Source organism: Penicillium verrucosum, assembly GCF_028828655.1.
Source record: "Penicillium verrucosum strain IBT 35672 chromosome Unknown utg000002l_segment0_segment0, whole genome shotgun sequence".
NCBI classification, from domain to species: domain Eukaryota; kingdom Fungi; phylum Ascomycota; class Eurotiomycetes; order Eurotiales; family Aspergillaceae; genus Penicillium; species Penicillium verrucosum.
In genome coordinates, this window is record NW_026643211.1 from 5521767 (window position 1) to 5544587 (window position 22821).

Genomic DNA, 22821 nt, shown 5'->3' on the forward strand with positions numbered 1-22821 from the left:
CACTGTCTCCTACCAACAGGCACAGTGTGTCAGCATCTTCAACTTTCGTCCGATCGAGGAGCTCCAGGAGCTCTTTATAAATGAACGCGCCCATACTGGGCTCGGAGACGAAACGAACTCGAGTCTATGGTAAGGATGCTTGGGCCTGCGCACCTTTTTGTCCCATTTTCCGCAGCAGATCTACATTGGGATGATCTGATGCGACACCTTCCTCGGTACGAGGACTGGAAGACCGACGACACCACTGAAAGGATGCGCATCGCCAGTATTAACCTACGGGACAACCCCCATATTGCGGCCCAGTGGTTCTATATCCGTTTCGATGTTTTTCGCGACATGGTTTTAAGGCCGCACTTCGCAATAGTTAACCACTGGGACCGGTTCGAATGGCAGGGTCGGGGATCGTCGCATAATCATGCTCTCTACTGGACGGATCACTTACAAGCCCAGTCTACCCTATAAAGATTCACCCACCCCTAAACTAGCGGCCAAGAGATCTGCCAATTCAAGTCAAATTCAATTCAGATTCACTTCAGATTCATTTCAAATTTAATTTACTTTAAAAGTCCTATGCCCATTTTAGAAGACATTAATTTTATTAACCTTATCTGGGTATTCAGACATTCAGTTATGTACTATGTAAGAGATGGAAAACAAACAGCATGTACTATATAAACCTTCATGACCTTCATTATCTTTCCTCTTCCTACAACCATCTTCATCTTCCGCGTCTTCTGTCTTCAAGGACTTACACCCCCATCTAGGCAGTTTCAGCACTTTACCATTATCCCACAGCCTTCTGTGAGTCCCCTGCTGGTATATTTTCCATCCATCGCCATCTCTCACTTTGCCTTCCAACTTCTTCTCACTTGATCACTTTATTTGACATTCGTTAAGACACTATTTTTCCAAGACTGACTTGCTCAGATCCAATTATTCTCATTGTTGGTGTCCACTTACAAGAATGAAGCGGAGCCAGGTAAGTGACCTCTTAACTGAACCTATGATTCTTTTGCCCTGTCTAATATATCCAGCATTAAGGATACACTCTCCTCAAAAACAAGAAGGCAAAGTTTACTAGGTACTTCATCTTTTGACACGAGGCAGTCATGAGCTCGTCTGGTATACCGCAACGACTAGTTATATATTCCGACGACAAGTACAAAGGCAAGCGCCCAGCCGATTTGAGAAACAAAGACCCAAGACCCGGTACTTTGACCGTGAATCTGTTCCAACGGTTTCATACGACAATTGTGTGCGGTGCAAGGGCTACACATCTCTAAGACGACGCAACCAGCACCCTCTATTCCGATATTCGGTTGTATCATTCTTTGAGGAAGCTAAGAGGGCTAACAGCTAACAATACAATGTGTAAAACCAATGTGTAAACCGAAAAAAAAAGCTTGTGCTCCAGGATGTGGACTCATGGCCATTGAGCGCCCCAGACTCTGTTCGGAATGTTCTTCGGCATATCAAGTGCGATATCGACGTCACGCTCGGGTGGGACTGGCTGGCGACAAACATCTGCTCAAACCCGATGTTCAAAGGTACTGGTGGGCTCACAACAATATCTGCGGCGGGTCCGCGAGATGATATGATAGTCTGTTGTATAGTCGGGACATGGCGGAGGCGGTTCGGTTGCTCCACGTGGAAACCACTTGTTCCAAAGTAAAAGTCTTGAACTTGATTTTGGGCTCATTTCGATTGATGGGAATAATGATCACAAGATCGACATTGCCATTCGAATTATGGAGCCACCACTCTGCGTCCGCCTTGAGCTTGTTGTATGACTTGGAAACACCTACTTCGACTAAGTATGCCATGGTTCATATTGCCAGTAGTAATTTAGATCCACTAATGTTATAGATGCTTAAAGATGTCTATGCCTTATGTATACATACCCCACGGGGTTATGTAGGTACAGGGCATTGAAAACCCGGAATATCCACGGACCACCATAATTAACCGGTATCATCAAGCTTGGAACATCTCAAAGTGCGTAAGGATGCAAATTTCATAAAAATAATACAGGGCAATGGCACCCAGAAGTCAGACCCGAAGTCTAAAATAACCGATAACTAATACAACCGTTTGATGCCTTCGAAGCATCTCACTGAAAGAAAGTCTAATTCAACACACTCGATGTGATGCGACCAAAAACACCTCGTATCATGCTAGGTCGCTCGCGGAGGAAAGTAATAAGAATAGCAGCGCTAACAGCAAATGCAACACGCTCTCGATATTGATACTGGGAAACACCAACACACGTCAGTACCTCGTGATTGTTTTGGAGCCTGCGGCAGGCTAATTTGGAGACATTGAGAAGGGAGTGGAGGGGATGTGGGTGTAACCCTGTTGTGGACAGGAGATGCGAGGGTCCGATACGTACCTTTTTATCATACAACCGTGGCAAAACCGTGGCGGCAGCCCGGGGTGCCACAAATAGTGCTAGCTCCTGTCTCTTCCGCGTCTTTTCAACCAATATACTCCAACCACACATGAGACATCCCGCACCGACACAAAGCCCAGAGTCCCACATCATCGGAGTGACAGTCTTCGCATCGAAGATCTTGGGGCCAAGTCGTGTCCGAGCGAGACAGACGCCGTAATAAAATAAACTCACAAAAGATGCGAGGAAGGCAGATGATTGTGCTGCATCAGAAAGGGCCCGACGGAGGGCAGTTGCAGATTTCATCCTGCGCAGACGGAAGACAATTTGTAGGGGTATGTAGGTTGCACAGGCAAATTTGAAGGTTTTGGCAAATCGAGACAATGCGTGTTTCTCACAACTGGGACCACAGCCCATGTGAACCATTTCGCAAGGGATCGGCGTTACTTTTGCTGGGTCCCCCAAACCTCTGGCCAGTTGTAGTCTTTGCACATCGACTGGAGAAGAGGTGCTTGGCCTGTATCCTTTCCATAAACAAATACTCCCCGTCGAACACGACGCAAGGCTTCAATTAAACGCGAATCGACCTGAGCAGCTTCCCCGATCCACTTCTCGTAGGTTCTGGGCAGTCTTTCAGGAAGATAAAACCACGCCCACATGACTACAGCGGCACTCATGGCAAAGACAGTTGCGTCGGCGAAGCCAGGGGCCAGGGATTCAATAGTCGTCCAGCGATTCTGTGCCCGGCGGCGACGGGACCAGCGACCCCATGCAGCACACGCGACCGCATCTACAGCTCTTGTGACCATGTAGATGGTGAGGTCCATTGTCCTCCCTGCTAATTCTGGGCGGTGATGCTTCAGCGGATTGGCCATGACCTGATCAGAGTCCTTCCCCTGATCTGTGGAGTTCCGGATAGGTCTGGCATCTTCTGTTGGTAGACAGATGCGGTTGCTGTTCAGCAGTTGAAAACTGAACCACCCAGATAGAAAAGTGATGACGAATCTAATTAAGCGGTCGAGCCTCTGTGAAATCTGAATTTCATGTTTGGAGAGCCCTGCTGTGACCAATGCACACAGACGATAGAATCCTATTGGTAGTAGGGTTGAACCACCGACCAGGGAAGCACACGCTGTTGGGAAACTGTTTAGACGCGAAGGGCCAGTCAACACTTTAACTAACTATTCTCAAATCAGGGTTAGCTATAGCACTTCATTTGCACAATAGATCGGAGAAAACGGGTGACATGATAAGTCGCGATAACAGGTCCACATTTAGCTGATGTCGCGACGTACCTCTTGAAGTTTCTGTTGCGCAGTCCAGTCCTTATTGCGCAATCGGCGTACATACGACACCAATTTCGGGGTCACGGAAGACAGGTACCCCAGGGCGTAGGCGCGAAGGAGGCTACAGTCACGATCAGCAAGAGCTCTTCAGATCACACAGTTGCACCAAGCCACAAGGGTAACAGATCGCATAGACTCACGGCTTGAATACCCGGACGTTGTCCCTTCCATGGCGTCTCCGGAATGTAGGTTCCATGCTACCGGAAACCTTCATGTCATGATCCGTCGGGAGGTGTTCAACATCACAGTTCCCCGAACTAATCGGCGATGAAGGGGGGTCAGCCAACAATAAACTCTGATGGGATTCACAAGTCTCTTGTCACCAATCAGAAAATCAAGAGGTGTAAGAGCTTAATCGGTTTTATCCGTGGGTGACCTAACAATTGCACCTTCCGAAAATTGGGTAGTATTCTCCGGCAGAGGAAATTGACACTTGCACGATCGTTTTTCTAGACTAGTATGTGGATCGTGAATCCCATGTAATGGGCCTGTTAGAGACTCGGTTACACCTCGGTCGCTGCCCAGGTGGGAAATTCAGAAAAGCTCCCGCCAACAAGATCGAAATCCGAACTCGGGGGACCAGTTAAGAGAAGACAGAGGACGATCATCCGAAGCAACTGGGCCTTTCGGGGCAAACCTTGGGAAGACAATCGGGATTGCGGGGCTGAACAAGGCGAATGTTTTAATTTAAGGAAACCCCGTGACGGATGGACGATCCTAGGAGAACTATCCAAAATAGGGAGATGAACCGGACCCAATTTATCTGGGAATTTTCCCCCTGCAAAATAAGAAAGAAAGAAAGAAAGAGAGAAAGAGAGAAAGGATATAAGGAAAGAGTGATGTATTCCGAATGTAGATCAAGAATCAAGCTGTAATAAAAAGGGTACCTGCAGTATACTTGTGTAGTACTTGCAGCGCAGGAATGGAGACAAAGGTCAGTCTAAGTCAGTTCTAAGGGCCTCGGGAAGGGGGTTCTCCAGTCAAACAGCACATGAGCTCTTCCCCGGGAACGTATTAAATACCGGGGTTACATTGCAAGCCACACCGGAACGGCGATAATCTTGGTAATTTTCGTACTGTTACGTCACGCGCTCAATTTTTTGCATGTGATCAGGTCGAGGCCGAACAGCAGGATTGTTTTTTTGATGCGAAACTCTCCACGTATTCTTCTCGATCTCTCTTGGTTGTGGACACTCTCTTGATCCTCTTCCATTTCTTTCTTTCTTTCCACTTCTGCCTGACCTTCTTGTTCTTATTCCCATTGCGCCGAACCGAACCGGTTTCTTATCGAGTCGCATTATCAACCCTGGAGAACCCCGTGGCTTTGATCTAAACCCCCCCTCCCCGCGTCCCTCTTTTGTGGAGTCAAACCTTCGCTATCACTTTGATCGCAGACTGTTTGCACTTGAGTCCAAGGCATGACAGTGTCGCCTTGATCCGCGCTACTCTTGGCATCAGAGTGGCAACCCTTTCTTGACCGACACTCCGGCATACAAATTCCTCTATATATTGGATCAATCCTCACTATGAATGGACATGGGACTGAAGTTCGGACTGGGCGCAAATCCCCTCCGGCTGCTCCCTTTGGATGTGAGCTGCCCCGAGCATCATTTTGTACCGTTCCCTCTTTAACCCGATTATAGACTCCTTTCTCTCCCCCATGGACATACCCTTTGAACAGGCACCTGCTCTCCCCCAGGGCCTTCTCTTCTTGATGATAACGAATCCAACATGCTCAACAACTTCTTTACTACCATGAACGCAAACCACTTTACGAATGATTTCTGGATGCGACAAGAACATAAACCCGGGACTTCCAACTTTGACTGGTCAGGTGAGCTGCCACCCAACTTTGAGGGATCAACCACGTCCCTATCACAGCCTTCATTTCAGCAGCATGGGCTAGGCAAAGCACCCGGGGGAATGATGACAGACAACCCTACAAGCTCGGATATCTTTGCCGCAACCTCCATGCTCTACCACAACGGTCTAAACGGATCAGAGTTGGGATCTGCGTTGGCACAACAGACTTTCGCGGGACACACTCTCTCTGCCCTTGGGACACAACGAAAAACCAATTCACATACCGGCAGTACTGCACATGGTTCAACTTCATCTCCACCCCGGGCTGATGTACCGGTTGGATATCATACCTCGGAGATGTTTTTCGACGTCCGTGACCCCATTCCCGCAGACCAACATCCATCAAGGAAGGTCCGCAGTTTGCGATGGGGCTCAGATGCTAGTTTCATGGATCAAGGCTATCTTCGCCCCCCCTGACCAGCCCGACGAGGAACAGCGGACAAGTGACCTGCTCGATCATCTCGGGTGTTTCGAGCCACAAAGCAGTGCAGCAAACACACGAGCACCTAGTCCAGAACGCATGGTTGGGGCTCCTCCTCAAGGTCCCACCTTCCGAAGTGGTGCTGTCCTGGACGAGAGCTTACACCCTCGGAAACGCTCAAGAGTCGTGAAAGAGGAGGCTGACGAATACTCCGATGACGATGATGCACGACCTCACTCAAGGAAATCTAGAGGATCTATCAGCAAAGGCCGACGGGTATCAACAGACAGTTCTCGAAAAGCCCGACTACAGCCAGGGTCCAAAGCTGCACGAGAGAATCTTACAGAGGAACAAAAGCGGACCAACCATATTCTTTCAGAGCAGAAACGCCGAAATCTCATTCGTCAAGGCTTCGAAGATTTGTGCACACTCGTCCCTGCGCTCAGAGGTGGCGGGTTCAGCAAAAGCGCAATGCTCACTGGAGCTGCTGACTGGCTTGAGGACCTTCTCCATGGGAATGACATACTCCAAAGCCAACTGCATGACTTGAAGGGCATCAATGGCTTGGTTATGCCGCGTTGATACCCTCTGTGACACGATCACAACGTTAATTTATGATCTCATGGATGCCTCTTTTCTTGGCGGTGATTGCAAGCGTTTCAGCGGGTGGACAGTTTTGTGTATGCACGCCGGCGAGTGGGCATTTCATCTTGGAAAATCCCAGCGACAAGATACCTTTTGTTTTGTTTTGTTTTTTTTTTTTTTTTTTTCATTCTCTTCATACTGTTTCTTTGCCGTCTTTTTGTCCCCATCTAACCGCTGTAGGTGATACGAGTCATATTCCGGCTTGTTCTCGGCAAATATCGATACCCTGTTGCATAGTTCGAAAAGCCTGTATTGGTAGAACATAGTTTGAGTATTTCAAATGGTTTTTTTATGAAAAAAAAATAGAGTTGGTCCATATATTAAGGTATATATATTCCTGCGTACAACATAGTTGGCTTATAATATAACTAGAGAGCACTGCCCTGCCAAAAGCTATAGTTATAGGTGTGTCGTTGTTCTCTACTATATGTACACATTTAGTTTTTAAGCTGACATAGATAATACTATACCTAGGTAATTTGACATTTCAAGGACATGTCTCCAGCTTCTATCTTAGTCTTCGATACGAAATACTAGTGTGTACGAATATGTTAATAAAGGCCAAGACTACCAAGACCTGTCGGAATGCTGCTAGTATCTCCATGTTCTGTCTCCACCGCTCTGTTTTGCCTGCATGTGAAGACGCGTCGACGTAACCTTAATTTTAGATCTCGACAAGACCCAACACCCTCAACTTACATATGTACCATGCCTCCAAAGCGAAAACACACCGACGATATCCCGCAGGAGGACGAATCCAAGCGCTATGCCTATCTCAAACCTCACGTCCGCCGCGTCCCAGAGAAGACCATCAAGTCGAAATGGACCCCTCTACCGGAACCTGTCCAGGAAAAGGTCAAAGACATGTTCCACTCCCTCGAGCGACCGGTGATAATGCGGAATCAAAATGAGCGCAAGCGCATCGAGGCACAGGGTGCCGTGCAAGCGGTTGTGCGAAAGTAGGACGCCATGCTCAGTCTGGTAGCTTCCGCAGAGCTACCAGTGTCTTGAGAGAGAATGATGATACCTAGGTACTAACTGTGTTGTTTTAGTTTAAGCAAACGACTCCCGCGAATGCCGTTTCCACCCATAACGAAGGAATCCAACTTCGACTACGAATCTGCGCTGAATGAGCACGTATGTGACCCTCTACGATTGTCGTCAAGTCCATCCCGATTAATTTTTTAGCGGTCGCTCGAGGCTCACTTGGCTACGATGAACGATAGCGTCGATCTATTAAAAGCCGAAATTGCCAAAGAAGAAGCGCTCCTTGCTGGGGAGACGAAGTCACTCCAGCAAATGGACAAGAATGCCAAACGGGCCGAGGTTGAAAGGAAACGACAGACTAAGAATGTATGCAGCAAACGCACCTTGCTTCCAAGCGGGATTGGCTAATATTTTGCGACCGCAGGAACACCCCGTGCTCCGACAGCTGGATGCACTCCCTCAAGCCGAGGGTTCTGGTTCCTCCGAGTTCGTCCTTCTTGGCGCGAAAGATAGCCAAATAACACTAGATGATGTATGGACTGCTTGCGAACCACACGTGCTCGCTCTGTTAACCGACCATTGTGTTTGATTTTAGTTGGAGACCGACCCCGAAGTCCAAGGACTCATGAAGCAACTGCATGGCCATCTTCAATCCATGCAAAGCAACACCGCCCCCTTCGCAGGACTCGGCGATGCCATCACCCGTGCACAAGCTGCTTTGGATCTATACTCGATGCCCAACGACTGATCGTCCCACTGGGCATCACCACACCATCCAACCAACAACCAACCAATACCGGAGTTTCGATGCTTATGATTGGTACATGAAGGCCCTCGGACCCAGAGTAGGCGCGCTTATTAAAAACGCAAAACCAAGTACCGCCAGAGCTTGGCGACCAGGAATCACATCGGCAATCCTCGTCGCGTGCTCGAATCTCAATGCAGTCACTGAATAGCTGCATATTGTGGGACCGCGCACGGTTGAACGCATCTTTTTTTCAACAAAGGATATCCTATTTCAAGGGCTAACGAGTATCATGCGCACCCAGTCCAGTCTGAGGAGGAGTTCCTGGCTTCAAAGATAACTAGGCAACCCGAGGCCCCCACTGCATGAGAGGGGGGAAAAAGACTAAACGGTTGAAAATCAATAAAACACGAGTTATGCATTTTTACACGGAGTACAATGGTCTCAATCCAAATTCCAATTATAAGAATAGAAAAACGTAATTCCTCGACCGAGGTCTCGCCCCCGAAAGTGGCGTGTGCCCAAACAGCCAACCCCATGCGGAGGAGTTCGGAGGGGTGACTCCGCTTTCTCCATCCCCAAGAACTTTTTGACGTTTACCAACTACCAACTGGTCTGCAGGCAGCCATTTCACTCTGGCCCTGGTGGTTCTCAACTTTTGCGCAATGTCCGAAAAGAATGCGCCGTTGGGCATTTCCAATGCGACAAAATCCAGGTCCACTGATGCAGGGAAGGATACGAGCGTCAAGAACTCGCAAACATCTGCGGCCAAGGCTGAAACGACCGGCTCAGGGAGTCACTCCAGTCCCAAGAAGCGCCGGAAGGTGAATCACGGTAAGGTGCCGTTGCGCAGCATACGACAGGGATCTGGGCGCGCCCGATTCTGTTGCGCATAACGATAAGAACATCTTTGCTAACGAGAAGTTCCCGCAATTCTAGCTTGTGTATATTGTCGCCGCTCAGTAAGTTTACCTCTTGGGATGTCATTATGCTTGATTGCTATACGCGATAGGCCATGGTATTAGTGCTGGCGCATATCTATTGGAGGAACTGGCTTTGCTAACGGGATTTTGTTCGCGTGGGACAGCATATGACCTGTGACTCAGTACGACGCCTCTGTCTCCCCTTTCCCCGTTCGCGACCCGTCACATCTGAAACCCTGAAGGCAGACTCGCGGAAAAATAAATTGCACCAGCTGACCTGTCTGAATCTATGAAGGAACGGCCCTGCACGCGCTGTATAAAGCGGAACATCGGCCACCTGTGCCATGACGAGCCGAGGGAAACCGCCAAACGAGGACGCGGCGAACACGAACTTTCTGCTGCAGACGACGAGGGCTCGTCTAACAATGAATTGGGCTCCGTTCAAGGCATGCCTAGGAGTGTCGATGTCGCCGATGCTGCTGGTCAGCAATCATTCCCTGATACCACGATCGGAATCGCACCTTCAGCTGTGAACCCGCCTTCAACGGTACCGCCTGGCAATCTTTCTGCATCTAGTCAGGGCCTCGAGCCTAACTCCCAGCGTGAGTTCGCAACGAATCCACTCCTGCCCCTGGACTCGACTGACGTGGCATGACAGTCATGCAATATACCGACTGGGTAAGTGGTCAGAATCAGTTCCAGGATATGCATTCTCTCCACCCGTCGTACATGTTTAATGCCCATGAGGTGACCAACGAGTACAATCTGCTTGGAGATTTCCTCAGTAACAGTCTCTTGGACGATGGGGCGATGTTCCAAAATCAAGACATGCAGGGAATCTACACCGATTCATCCTTGATGAATTCGATGAATGGTATGGCACTACCGAACGGGCTGCCTCCTCCGGCACAACTCCCGCCGCCAGCACAAAGCCAAGTGCCGTCAGGAGACTCCATTCAACGACCAACCTCGACGGTGGGCAATGACAAAGCTCGGGAAACATACTACATGACCGCCGCCGACCCAGCAGGAACCGACCCACCAGAGGAGCGGATGAACAAGCTTCTCAAAGCAAAATATGACGCCGGTTTACTGAAACCGTTTAACTATGTCAAGGGATATGCACGATTGAACCAGTACATGGAAAAGAACATGCAACAATTATCTCGGCAAAAGATTCTGCGGCAGCTCGATAAGTTCCGGCCCAAGTTCCGAGAACGCATGCAGAGCTTGACTGATATTGAACTGATTCTGGTGGAGATGTGGTTCGAGCGGAGTCTTATGGAGTACGACCGCGTCTTTGCCAGTATGGCTATTCCGGCCTGTTGCTGGCGTCGAACGGGCGAGATCTTCCGAGGAAACAATGAGATGGCACAGCTGATTGATGTCCCGGTTGAGGGTCTGCGAGATGTAAGTTCCAAAATTGGAGACTCCCACATCATATCACAGCCAACTCACATGTTTACTTTCTCTGTAGGGCAAACTTGCTATCCACGAGATCATCGTCGAAGATCAATTGGTCAGTTATTGGGAAAAGTTCGGCGCTATCGCCTTCGACAATACGCAAAAGGCCATGCTCACCAGTTGCACGCTGAAGAGTCCTAACCCCAACTCAACAGGCGATGGTATTACCTGCTGCTTTTCGTTTACGATCAGACGGGACAATCACAACATGTAAGTGTTCACTGCTCACTGTCCACTAGATCCTGACGTGCCGAAACTAACACTGTGCAGTCCGTCTCTCATCGTTGGGAACTTCCTCCCCATCGATAAATAGTACTTTTTGGTAGACTCTGCTATTTATTTTATCTCACGCAAGGATTTCTCTTTTGGTATCATCTTTGGTTTGGTGATTCCCCGAGTTTTGGCTGTGCTCTTCACGAAAAAAATGTATAGTGCTTGATTTATGTGTATAACATGGAATAGCATGTTTTGACTCGAATGATATGATATATAGGAAGAGAGGTAATCCTATGAAATAGTGTATATCCATGGTATGTTCCGTTTGCAATGGTAAGAGCCGACGTAAACTGAGAGTTTGAGCGCAGCCTTCACGACTCAGTTGTCTCTTTCGTCCCTCCACCTCCACGCTCTTACAACTCCAACCATCTTCTCTCTCACTCTCTTTCATTTCTCTTAACATTTCTGTCAACTTTTATCATCTACTATCTGTTTTTTATCTTCCTCTCTCTTTCTTTGTCTCCCAATTCCCAAGTCTTCTCGATGGCGCAGCTGTCTGGAGGACGCCAGGCTCTGGCAGGTATGAGACGCTCACCATGTTCCCTCTGGGTGCAGCAGCTAATCCCCGAATTCTTCCACCTCAGACTTTGCTTGCAACTTGCATACGATCTTATCCGCAGTCAATGCTTCGACAAGTCCTCTCCTCGCCCCCAATGTAATCTTCAGACTGGATAGCGACCTCAACAGTAACCCGTTCATTATCGTGGTAAATATGTTGAATCGCGAGCAGTTTGATGACATTGGGACATCGCTTTGGAACGACTGCACTGATCTGATGATTACGCGTGGTGACAAACCGGAGGATGTGCTAGTGCTTGGCAAAGTGAGGGCTATCGCGTTCGCCGTCTTGAACACGGCTGTCACGCCTGATCTCTTAGGTATTTTTACGATCTCTGATATATGCTGAAGTGAGATTATCTGACTTTTCATAGGGAATCTCAGGGCTCTCGACCTGGCTCTCAAGGCAGCGCGTATTTGCATTGGTATATCATCCTATATCTCACTTGATGACTTTATCAGATCTAACAACAAGAACAGTGAACCAGCAATGCGACATTGCACTAAATATTCTGTCTGTGGCTGCTGTAAGATTGACGAATGTTCAGCCTGTTCATCTTGGCCTTGATCCTGCGATCAACCGAAATCTCACCATCCGATACCTCTTGCTTCGTGTTCGGCTGGTGAGTTGTATTGTCGGAACACCGTGTTGTGTTAACACCAGAACTGACATATTATTCTAGGCCTGGTTGCAGGATCGAGTCGATATCGCCGAGCATTTCTTCGCCAAACTCCCTCTAGCAGTTGTGTCAAATGATGAAGAGTGGATTTTCGAAACTTGTTTTATCATTGGTGACTCTGCACTCGCACGGCGTCTGCCAGAAATTGCAATCATATGGCTGCAGAGAGCAAGCGACCACTTCACGTCTTTCTCCCTTTTGTCTGGGACGAATTTTCCAGATCACGAGAATTGGAACTTGGTTATTCGACATTCCCTTGGTGAGTGGGTTGATCTAGTTGATGACCTGGACTAACATGTTACAGTTATGGCTTCTTTACAGGCTAGAAGCCCCTTGGGAACCGTCACCTACGAAATTGAAACGAGATACTTGAGAAGTGTACGTATGTGGTGAGGTGTGGTAAACCCGAAGCTGACCTTTTTTAGTGTTACTCGGAGCATCCTGCTGTGGTCCTTTTGGATCTCTCTATGGGATATAACAATTCTACTAACGACGAATTACTCCAAGGCAAGACTGATGTTTATCTTCGGTGGAATTGAATTAACCATATCGTTGCAGGCCTGAAGGGTCTGGTTGATAAGTTACCTCTCACAGATATGAACATGCCGATGTGAGTTATCCCAACAAGTATTAACTGGAAGTTTTTCACGGATATTAACATGGATCTAGAATTTTCCAATTTGCCCGATCTATGGACCATTCAGGGTACCTTGGTGCAGCCTGTTTGGCGATGTACTTTGCTAATGGTTATATAGTGGTTCGGATGACGGAATGGAGGCATTTCGAATTTTGCTCATGCACCCTCTGCCAAGAGAATGGACAGAGAAATGCTTTGTTGCTTTTCTTCTACTTTTGAGCAGATCGGAGTACTCTGATCTCAAGCGCATTAGCATCCTTCGGGATGTAATTGATGCACTAGAGAAACGTGGATATCCATCAATTAGCGCCACGCCAGCTCATGCCACCTTGATTGTAAGGCAAACTTTCATGATCATCAATGAAAATAGCTGACTGATTGCCTACAGTGCATCTGGAAAATGACTGGCGAGGCCCTTCTCAAGAAGGACTACTGGACTGCAAAGCTATGGCTTGAGATGTGCACTAATCCGAAGATCTTTCAATACTGCTCCATGGAAACCCAGATTGCGATACAAAAGTCAGCGGAACAAGCCTCTCGTTTTACTTGCAGTTTTACTTGCATAGCGGGCTAACATTTCTCCAGGAAGCTGGTAGCATGTTACCTGAAGACTGGCGAAACCACCGCTGCTCGTCGGTTAATCGACCGGGGTCTATTCCAAAGTCAAGTGGATTGCGAGAGGATGTACTTGTCTTACAAGTTGCTCTTGCTGGAAGGGAAAGACGGCCGTGGTATGGATAGTTCATGGAACTTTCACTGATCTGATTTACTCTAACCAAATACAAGGGCATTTCTATCTCGGTTTTCCTTCGCACCCGGTGCCGCACAAGCAAACGAGTCTCCTATCATGCGCAATGGAAGCCCAGAGACAACGCAAACCAGAAGAAGTACTGAACTGTCTTGATCAATTCATCAAATGTTTGACTTCAGATGACATTTATCACTCTGACTTTCCCGCCGCGGAACATCACATGTGAGCATGTTTTGAATCTATGACTTGATCTACAAGGCTAACTTAGCTACCCTGGACAGATTCGCAATGGTTCTTCTTTCCGAAGAACTCTCAAAAGGCTTTAACCAGAGGATTGGCAACTGTATCGAGACTGTACTCCAAAGTGGTGCGTTTTCCCCTTTTAATGCCATAGCTATCTACTGATACTGACCGTTCAACAGCCGTGTCTTATGCAAAAGAGAACAGCATGTTTGAAGGTGGCGACCAGGAGGTCTCAGTCACCCAACTGCAATGGCTGTATTGTGCATCTTACAAACTCGCTTTGAAACTTGTCAACTCTTCCGGGTTTCTGTGGGCTGCTTCTGTCCTGGATCACTCTAGAGATGTCTGTTTTCAATTAATTCAAGGTATCTTTCTGGCTATGTTGACTAACAAGTTTACAGTTGGCGATTCAGTATCGTGAGATTGCATACCCCGAGATGGGTTCCAAAGCACCCAGGCCGCATTTATTTGCAGTTGTTTACCTCCGTCTCCTTGTTAGCACCCTTGGGGCCCGCCGTGAGAATGATCCGACCCAAAAGGTTAGTTCCAGCAGTTCTTGTCTATACCAAACTATTTCTCGGAAATATCACAATATCATAGCCTGATGACCATACTGACCATATGCAGGCATCGCACTACGATAATGTACGCGCTTATTGCCGGGAACTCGATGACTTGCATGGCTGGGAAGATGGAGAGGAGGAGGCAGATGTCGCGAATAACAAGGAAAACGGGCACCATGATGTTGCCAAATTCTTCGACCTTGAGGCTGCCATGCACCTTAAGAAGTGGGACGATGTGACCAACATATGTGCATCCGACGACACATTCCCCGATCCGAAGTTTTACTCACCTATTATGGACCTGACTCTCCAATTGGACCTACCACCCACATTGGCAATCCAGATCATCAAGGTACGCTCTATTCCTATGGATGATATACTGCTTTCTCTGGACAACTACTGACATTCATGCAATAGCGCATCGTGTTAAAACTCAGCGAGCTACAGGACGACCCCCCAACCACATGGCAGCGCGATTTCCGGGTTTCCCTGCCCCGCTACCTCCATTGTCTATTTGCACTAGCCATTCTGCCAGTTCAACAACCAGACTATCTTGAATTTGTCAATCTCGATGTCGAAATGGCTGACCCTGAGGTTGCTGAAGATGTTCTCGACAAAATCCTTGAAATGGCAAACGAAGAGGCAGAGGAAGACGTTAATCACGAGGGTTTTAGTACACAGTACGGTCAGGACATCATGCATACCGGTTCTGAGCTCCGTGAAATGTTTACATATCCAGCTGCGGAGTTGATCAAAATTGCTACCGTGGCTTTCAACAAGGCTACTGACTTTTACCGTGCTACGCAAGATGAGGACTGTCAGCGTTGGGCGAACAAGGCCATTGAGATTGCTCAGCTTGTGCCAGGTGCCCAGGGCAGACAACTGGTCGAGACGCTTCAAAATCGACTGGGGGGCTTGATTGGAGTCTAAGACCTTGGGTTGTTAAGCTCATTTGGTCTGGAGATTTCGAGTAGGTGGTGGTGTGTGGTGTGTGGTGAGAGTGCGTGCGCGTGCAGTTAGCAAGAAGCGTCTAGCAAGGCCTACTGATTGACATTAGGTGGTGATTGGATGGAGATGTCCAATGGTGTCTTCTCAGTTGGGCCCTGACGAGATGGAAGAATTTATGTAGAGTGAAATGTTAGGTTTTTGAGATGAAATTGAAAAACTTGAATTAGGTATTCTTATGCTTTCCCGATCAAAATAAAAAATAAAAAATAAAGAGAATGAAAGGACTCCAGGAGGTTGATCATGGTGAGATGGCATACAGCCTCTCAATAAAGGGTTAAATATGGGTATCATCAGAAGGGGAAATGATCTCAAGGAAATCAGGAAGTAGAAACGAAACTCGCCCAAGCCACCGAAAATCCAGTAGATGATGCAAAGATGCAAGGAAACGAAAAGATTCCAAAAAGAAATTGCAAAAGAATGCACAAGCCAAAATGCTGGTAAAAAAAAAAGAAAAAAAAAAAAAGAACGATCAGGGGTAGGTTAGGTGATATAGAAGCGCCGTAGCAATTCCACGACCGAAGCCATGGAAAACCAAGAATGCAGTACTTCTCCTCAAAGCAGAATAAAATCCACATTGAGAGAACGGAGTTCATTCCTCCTCATTCGTATCGGAAGAACGACTCCGCGAAACCTGCCGCGTCCCCTTATGCCGCAACGACGGGGTAGACGGCATACGGTGAGGAATCCGAGGCGACTTTGGCATGGCCGAGTAGCTCTGTTTCTGCTCTCGCTCCATATCTTTCCCGCTACTATCCGTCTCAGTCTCGGCGCTCTCATCGCTACTCTGTCCACGACCACCCACAATGCGGAGTGTGAGACTGAGCTCGCGCTCGAGCTCCTTTTGCGCTTGCATGCGTTGATTCGAGCCGTTGAGTTTCTTGCGATAGGCTCGTAGACTCCGGCATAGCTGCTCGGTGGACATATCCAGGCTTCCGAACTCGCTGCGGGGTGTTGTTTTGCCGCGGTTGCGGAAGTCGAGGGATGTGCGGCGGTTGGTGGTTCTTGCGCTGTGCGGTTTTCGCGGTGTTGGGGTTTTGGATTTCGGGCTGACTGGGGATGGAGAGCGGCGACGTCGGTCTTGCGGTGTGCCTGGTCCCGGTGTTGGGGAGAGGCGGTTTGGTGGGGATGATGTTTCTGAAACGGCGTGGTTTTTAAGTGATGATGGTGCTAGTGATAGTCGAGACAGCTTGCGGAGTAGAGTTGGAGAGTGCTCGCGTATGGGTGTTGGTGTTGTAGGATTGGGGCTATCTGGTCGTTGAAATCCGGCGAGCTCACTGCGGGAAAGGACTTTTCGGAGAGGAGGCCTCGCCGCTGTTGGTTCCTTTACCGGGTTTTCATCGTCCTCGCGTGTATTCCCAACGAGGTCTGGTGAGACCTGTTGCTGGACAGATAGGTTCCATATCATCAAAATACCATCCATACCAGCACTGACCACTGTGCGCCTGGTTTGGGACCCATCGGATTTATCACGCTCCTCCAGGAGTAACACGTCGGTGACGCCTTCCGTATGGCCAAATTCACCAGTGAGGAGCTGGTCTCGCTCTAGATCGTAGACGCGAATAGATTTGTCGGTGCTCGAAACACCTACAAGGACCTTCGGGGTCTGGCCTGAGATTTCTGATGCAATTGTCAACGAGCCCAAAATCACCGCATCGGCCGTCTCCGAATCAGATGCCTTAAAACAGTGAAGTTGATGCCCGGAAGGGATGTCGAATTTCGAAACACAACGATCCATGGTAGAAAGGTATAGAATGTTCGAGTCATCTGGACAAAGTGTCATTGACACCGGGGAGGACTTTTGAGTGATGACCCTGGATATGAGGTATGCAACAGATGTGCCACCATCCACCTCGCGTGTCGCACGCTCTCGTATAACAACAGTGCGGTCTGCGGAGCACGAAAGCAGCTTTTCGCCTTCGTTGATGAACATCAATTGTCCAACAGCTCCGACGTGATCGTCCATGGTTTGAATCAACTGTAACTCGGTGTCTCGTCTCTCGAAGAGTTGCACCATCCGATCACGTCCAGAACTAGCTATCAACCAGGTATCGTCCATTCCTTGGATGGCCACATCCGTGATCTCTCCACCATGGGCGCGCGCCTCGTTGAGGCAAGCCCAGTCGGAATTCGAAAATATTCTGCACCAGAGTCAGTCAAAGATCTTGGTCACTATCCCATATTTGCACATACCTCAATACACCAAACTTGTCAGCAGAGACAAACCAGTGCGCATTTTCGGCGGCCCTCAAAACTTTGAGTTCGTTTGCCGAATCTTCTTCCTTTCCTGGAAATTGGTCCAGGTCGATATTTTTAGATCCTTGACACCTCCCCTGGGCATCCCAAAAGTTCACTGAACCATTGCGAGACCATGTGAAGAAGTCCGCAGACAAATCATTGGGGAAATCCATGCGGCAAATGCCGAGAATCGGGTCCCGATGGGCCGGCATGGAAGCCTCGCCCTCCTCCTGTTCACCATCTTCGCCTAAAGTGTCAATCGGATAGACATGAATCGCGCGGGTGGATTCAACGGTGACCAAATGGGAGTTAAGAGACCCCATACAAGTAATCGCCGGTGACTTGCTTTTCTTGTCAAGCGCACTCTTGTCAAGGCGCACAGGAGACATCGGCGTAGATGAGCCGGATGATCGTAGAACCTCAAATGGCACCCGCTGCATTTGCCTTCCTCGTCCGCCTAGCCATATGGATTCTTGGTCAAAGTCCACGGCCAACGAGGTGATGCTGAATCCAACTTGCTTTACCGTGATCATCTTCTGCGATCCTTCGCGATCATCGAGAAAACAAACCGCGCCTGAATCTGTGCCGATCACAGCCTCGTTGTAGGAAATACTGTTCACACAGGTGAAGGTGTTGTCGCCCAGCGCGCCAAGTAGACAATTCCTGCCAGAAAGTGCTTTTGGGGCAGGATTGGGTGAGGGGCCAGCTCCCTCGACATTTAAACGTGTCTTGGTTGGTGAAACAGGCCGAATCACTGTTGGAAGACGCCAGACCTTAACATGTCGCAGACCGGTTCTAAACAAAGACATTAGTTGGGTGCTAGTTATCACCATCCAATCAAACATACGTCACCAAGCTCTGGCCGACCCAGCACATATCCTTAATAAATGAAGTGCATTTATTCGCGGAGTGTAGCTTGGCCGACCCATTTTTGAGGTTGATTGTCCAGATAAAGAGAAATCCGTCGTTCGGGTTGCCGAGTGTTGCCAAATGCTGAGAGTCGGGGCTAAACGCCAGGCTGCGAACACCGAACGTATGCTCGTTCAGAATTGAGAGGGGAATATCCGGCAAAGCATCTCTCGCTGTCGAAAATATCAAAACTCGAGGATTGTAACCAGTCTTGAAGTTGTCAGCTGCTGTGGTGCAATTATTTATCTCAATTTCCCCCACGTACCTCTCCCACTGCGAGGAATCTTCCATTCGGGCTGATCGAAACACTCGTTACTGCTTTGATTCTTTCCCTCGAAGACCATCCACGTGGACTGCCGCTGTCGATGGCTTCGTTTGACGGAGACCCATTGTGAAGATTAAGGTGTGGATTGGACCGGATATGGGAAAGGGATCGCGATCTCGGGTCTGGGGTGGCTGGGGGAGTCGAATGGTTGTAAAAAGAAGTTGACGGGTTGACACTTGTTGCGGAGGGCCGGGCTCGGAAGAAGCGCTGTGTTATATTATCGTTCTCGTCCAATTCTGCAAGAACCGCTGCTGATCCAGCGCATAGCGCAAAGCTTCTGCTCTGGTCATGGCTTGAAAAGCCATTGGGAGTGGTTGTTGTTGTGCCGATAACGGTCTGGAGAGACAAGGAGGATTGATGGGAGGTTTTGCTAGGGGATCGCGTGCCTGGTCGGAGGATTGGAGAGTTCGAAGGAGTGATTTTCAAGGATGCGCCTGGTCCAGCAAGCTTGCTTTTCGCACTGAGGGGGCGGTGGTAGCCATATCCTCGGGAAGGAGGCGATCGGTGATTCAAGGTCCACTGAGAGCGCGGGATATTTATATTTCAAGCCAAGTTCATAAGGTAGGTTCGTAGATGCCAGTCAGGCCGTAGTAGGCGTCGGAAATTTTATCTCGGGAGCGCTCAGGAGAGAGTGTGGAAGGATAGTAGAATTAGTGGGGGCAAGCTGAAATGAAGCTTTGATCAGCCAAGTCCGATCTCCATGTACAACATACACACACACAAATCTAGAACTCACCAAAAGAGCGTATAGGAAGAGAGAAAGAAACAAACACGAGGCTCATTCCGCGATAAAGCAGATCATTCCAGTGGATCAGAGGAATTTGAACCTTGGATTTCTGCTTCCCCCTGGCTCCATGGGGTTATATGGAATTATGCTTGGCTTCTGATTAGCCTGGATTTGAGGAATTGCCAGGTTCTCACTTATCCAGAGATTCGAGATCTTTGAACTCTTCTCGATCTGGGGAAAAGTGTGAGATGAACGGTGGGTCGTGTACGCACAGGTCGTCGCACTAACCCGGACCTTCGGCTCAACGTGAGTTCTGATGGAAGTATGGTATGTTGTACGTGGGATGTTAGACGTGGGATTTTAGACGTGGTTATATCACAGATCAGATCAAATCAGATCAGCTCAGATCAGCTCAGAACCAAACCTTGGAAGGAGGTTCCCAGGTTGGTCCTAAACTAAAGCAAATCCAGACTTTGTATGTTGTACACCTTCAGTCTCACGTGCCTCGAGTATCTCGTGCCCCTCCGATGCCCTAATCTCACGGCATAATGTGACCAGTCTATTGCGATACATCACTAACTCCGACATTATACTTAACTATCTGGCAGCCATACTTGTCCATCTCTACCAACCACACAACACAGATCAACGAATTATGAAGTACAGGGCTCTAACATCTCGCCAGACAATAACAGTGCTCCAGTCATTGGTCGTATCTCACTGCCATGAAAAGCTGCATATTTAAGCGTCAACTTCCAACTTCAACACCCGCGGTGGATGTACCGTTAAAGGCCAGAACATCCATACAGCCACTATCACAAATCTAATACATTACCCATTTAAGTAGGCTACCAGACAAAGGGCATGAATAGTAAAACACTTTTATTTATTCCTCCGTCGGGGAGAAAAGAAGGTTCAAGTCCGGGGGTGGGACCCAATGAAAGCCAGCCGGTCGGTTGAGGGATACTTGAGCTGGCAGTTTGAAGATGGAAACATTCGACAATGCGAGCGGTCACCCTCCTGATCTCTGCCAGCGCTAAAGATCGCCCAACGCAGTTCCTGAGTCCATAAAGAAACGACAGCATACAGCCAATGACCCTGTTTATGGCGATATCAATGATGAACCATACGCAGGCAGAGGAGTCAATGAAGCCAATCCTAGACTTTGCTCTCCATTCTGGTACCACTGCGTCCCAAAATCTGACAACCTTTGCCGGATTTGGAGAGTTGATGCAGAGTATGGACACGCTGGAGACCATGTCGCTAAACCACTATCAAGCGGCTGCCTCCATGTCGTCGCGTATTGGTCCCCATGTCAATTTTCAGGGGACGGCTAACAAACACAGGCTCGTTGAGGTGCTCAATGATATTATGCTTACCCTTGATCAGAAGACTAATTCTTCACTTTCACTGCCCCCGCTACTTGTCTGCCTCACCACTCCATTCATGTACTCGAAGCACCTTCCGGATATGGATCAAGACGGTGGCCCCGGATCCTCTCGGTCACACTCGCGTGGCGTGATGGATTGTGGCATGTCATTTATAAACGAGCATGGGCAGATGAGAATGAACCATCTACCGTAGCAGATATCTGAAAGGAGACGTGTTCGAGCCAGATCCTATTAGCACATTCTGAGGGAAGGACAACTATGATCGGCTTCTTAAGTTCAAAAAAGAAGTGGATCCCGATAATATCTTCACGGTGCATCAGGGAATAGGCTGGGAGGAAAGTGATAGGCGGTATAGTTACTATCCCAGCCTAGTTTGAGATCTAGGATCTACCCCTTGCATACTTCCCGTGTTATAGTAATATATCACATACAATATACATACTAGCACATACCCAGCTGGAAGACAGAAAGATGTGAAAAACTGTGGAGAACTTTGATCTGGCATGAATTTACGGTGAGCTACTTTTTCCGTTAACATTCCTTGTTATACTTTGGTTTCTTCACCGGATATATAGTGATTATAACAGGTCATTTCCATTTAAATGATTGAACTCCGGTCTCTAAAAGCATTAGAAGCTTCAAATTCAAGGCTCCCTTCATAATTAACAATGTCAAAATCGTATATGGTGGCTTTTTCGTCAACTATAGGAGGCCACACTCTAGAGACGGAATGAGGTCTTGCAGTACTTGGAAAATGAAGGGGTCCAAACCATTGACACAGCTGAGATATATAGTTATGGCGGATGCAGCCACCCGCTTCACCATCGACACGAAATTTAGCGGAAGGCTATCACAACTGGAGCCAACTGAGGAGAACATTGTGAAAAGTTACGAAGAGAGAAAACCAGCAGTGTATGGCCCTAGAAAAAAAATGTGCTGAAAATGTATGTTAATTGATGTTAGTTATAGGTTGATGTGTTTTACATACATGCCCCATGTCGTGGCACCCCAGTTAAAACATCCTGTCGGGAATCAATACGCTGTACAAAACCGGCAATCGGGTTATCAAATTTCAACGCAGATGAGGTCGAAGAGGTTATTCGAGTGGCAGGGGAAAACAACTTCGTGATACCTTCCGTTTACCAGGGCAACTATAATGCCATTTCTCGGCGTACCGAGACAGAGCTGATGCTAGTCCTACGCAAGTGGAACGTGGCGTTGCGTTCTATGCATACAGCCCAATTTCAGGTGGATTTCTGGCCAAAGCCCCCGAACAACTCCTGGACTTACACGGCCAAGATGTACAATGCCTTATACAACAAACCTTGCATGTTGAAAGCACTGGCAGCTTTTGTCCAATTGTCAAAGGATACTGGGATTTCGCAGGCAGAGTTGGCCTACCGATGGCTTCATATCCAACTATTTGAGCTAGAACGATGATCTTCACTAGTGTCCTTTATATCTCATCTTCACTTTTGATACCAAGTACTCCGTCAGTTAATTAGACCTGTCTAGGGGATATTTAAACTTTAATCTCGTATTGATTTAATTAACTAAGTGGTAGCCCTACATTGTACATTGCCTTGACAAATTCGACATATTCTACGCGCGATCGTGAAAGACGCCACATTCCAATAGATGCAGAACTTGGTAAGATCCATGGATTATCCAAAATAGGATAAGGTTTTCCCTTACAGGGCTTGTCTCTCTGTATATAATTGATCATCCCTTCCGT

At 48.1% G+C, this 22821-nt stretch overlaps 9 protein-coding genes across 9 annotated transcripts; 7 read left to right on the top strand and 2 right to left on the bottom strand.

Annotated features, from left to right (window-relative positions):
* Window positions 1-964: 964 nt before the first annotated feature.
* N7516_007692 (uncharacterized protein) lies at window positions 965-1360 on the top strand (the record flags this gene model as incomplete). The annotated part of the gene is made up of 2 exons (XM_057220412.1): window positions 965-979; window positions 1082-1360. 2 exons carry the CDS (start codon window positions 965-967, stop codon window positions 1358-1360), a joined length of 294 nt encoding a protein of 97 aa, XP_057074503.1.
* Window positions 1361-2125: 765 nt separating this feature from the next.
* Window positions 2126-3949, bottom strand: N7516_007693 (uncharacterized protein; the record flags this gene model as incomplete). The annotated part of the gene is made up of 4 exons (XM_057220413.1): window positions 2126-2789; window positions 2837-3570; window positions 3685-3796; window positions 3876-3949. 4 exons carry the CDS (start codon window positions 3947-3949, stop codon window positions 2126-2128), a joined length of 1584 nt encoding a protein of 527 aa, XP_057074504.1.
* Window positions 3950-5261: 1312 nt separating this feature from the next.
* On the top strand, window positions 5262-6601 carry N7516_007694 (basic helix-loop-helix domain-containing protein; the record flags this gene model as incomplete). The annotated part of the gene is made up of 3 exons (XM_057220414.1): window positions 5262-5325; window positions 5435-5949; window positions 5996-6601. The coding sequence occupies 3 exons, from the start codon at window positions 5262-5264 to the stop codon at window positions 6599-6601; spliced, it is 1185 nt and encodes a 394-aa protein (XP_057074505.1).
* Window positions 6602-7372: 771 nt separating this feature from the next.
* Window positions 7373-8399, top strand: N7516_007695 (uncharacterized protein; the record flags this gene model as incomplete). Its single annotated transcript, XM_057220415.1, has 5 exons — window positions 7373-7623; window positions 7717-7801; window positions 7853-8017; window positions 8076-8183; window positions 8247-8399. 5 exons carry the CDS (start codon window positions 7373-7375, stop codon window positions 8397-8399), a joined length of 762 nt encoding a protein of 253 aa, XP_057074506.1.
* A 662-nt stretch (window positions 8400-9061) lies between these two features.
* acuM (gluconeogenesis transcription factor RDS2) lies at window positions 9062-11096 on the top strand (the record flags this gene model as incomplete). Its single annotated transcript, XM_057220416.1, has 7 exons — window positions 9062-9230; window positions 9336-9358; window positions 9484-9501; window positions 9615-9921; window positions 9978-10729; window positions 10797-10993; window positions 11054-11096. The coding sequence occupies 7 exons, from the start codon at window positions 9062-9064 to the stop codon at window positions 11094-11096; spliced, it is 1509 nt and encodes a 502-aa protein (XP_057074507.1).
* A 446-nt stretch (window positions 11097-11542) lies between these two features.
* N7516_007697 (SPO22/ZIP4 family meiosis protein) lies at window positions 11543-15421 on the top strand (the record flags this gene model as incomplete). Its single annotated transcript, XM_057220417.1, has 17 exons — window positions 11543-11579; window positions 11644-11937; window positions 11992-12042; window positions 12098-12240; window positions 12301-12556; window positions 12602-12679; window positions 12856-12907; window positions 12967-13002; window positions 13053-13269; window positions 13323-13453; window positions 13520-13665; window positions 13721-13907; window positions 13967-14052; window positions 14108-14271; window positions 14330-14467; window positions 14556-14843; window positions 14909-15421. The coding sequence occupies 17 exons, from the start codon at window positions 11543-11545 to the stop codon at window positions 15419-15421; spliced, it is 2817 nt and encodes a 938-aa protein (XP_057074508.1).
* A 667-nt stretch (window positions 15422-16088) lies between these two features.
* N7516_007698 (WD40 repeat domain-containing protein) lies at window positions 16089-19750 on the bottom strand (the record flags this gene model as incomplete). Its single annotated transcript, XM_057220418.1, has 5 exons — window positions 16089-17637; window positions 17690-18529; window positions 18582-18853; window positions 18909-19453; window positions 19705-19750. 5 exons carry the CDS (start codon window positions 19748-19750, stop codon window positions 16089-16091), a joined length of 3252 nt encoding a protein of 1083 aa, XP_057074509.1.
* Window positions 19751-20787: 1037 nt separating this feature from the next.
* On the top strand, window positions 20788-21279 carry N7516_007699 (uncharacterized protein; the record flags this gene model as incomplete). Its single annotated transcript, XM_057220419.1, has 1 exon — window positions 20788-21279. The coding sequence occupies one exon, from the start codon at window positions 20788-20790 to the stop codon at window positions 21277-21279; it is 492 nt and encodes a 163-aa protein (XP_057074510.1).
* A 603-nt stretch (window positions 21280-21882) lies between these two features.
* N7516_007700 (uncharacterized protein) lies at window positions 21883-22526 on the top strand (the record flags this gene model as incomplete). Its single annotated transcript, XM_057220420.1, has 2 exons — window positions 21883-21996; window positions 22056-22526. 2 exons carry the CDS (start codon window positions 21883-21885, stop codon window positions 22524-22526), a joined length of 585 nt encoding a protein of 194 aa, XP_057074511.1.
* Window positions 22527-22821: the final 295 nt, after the last annotated feature.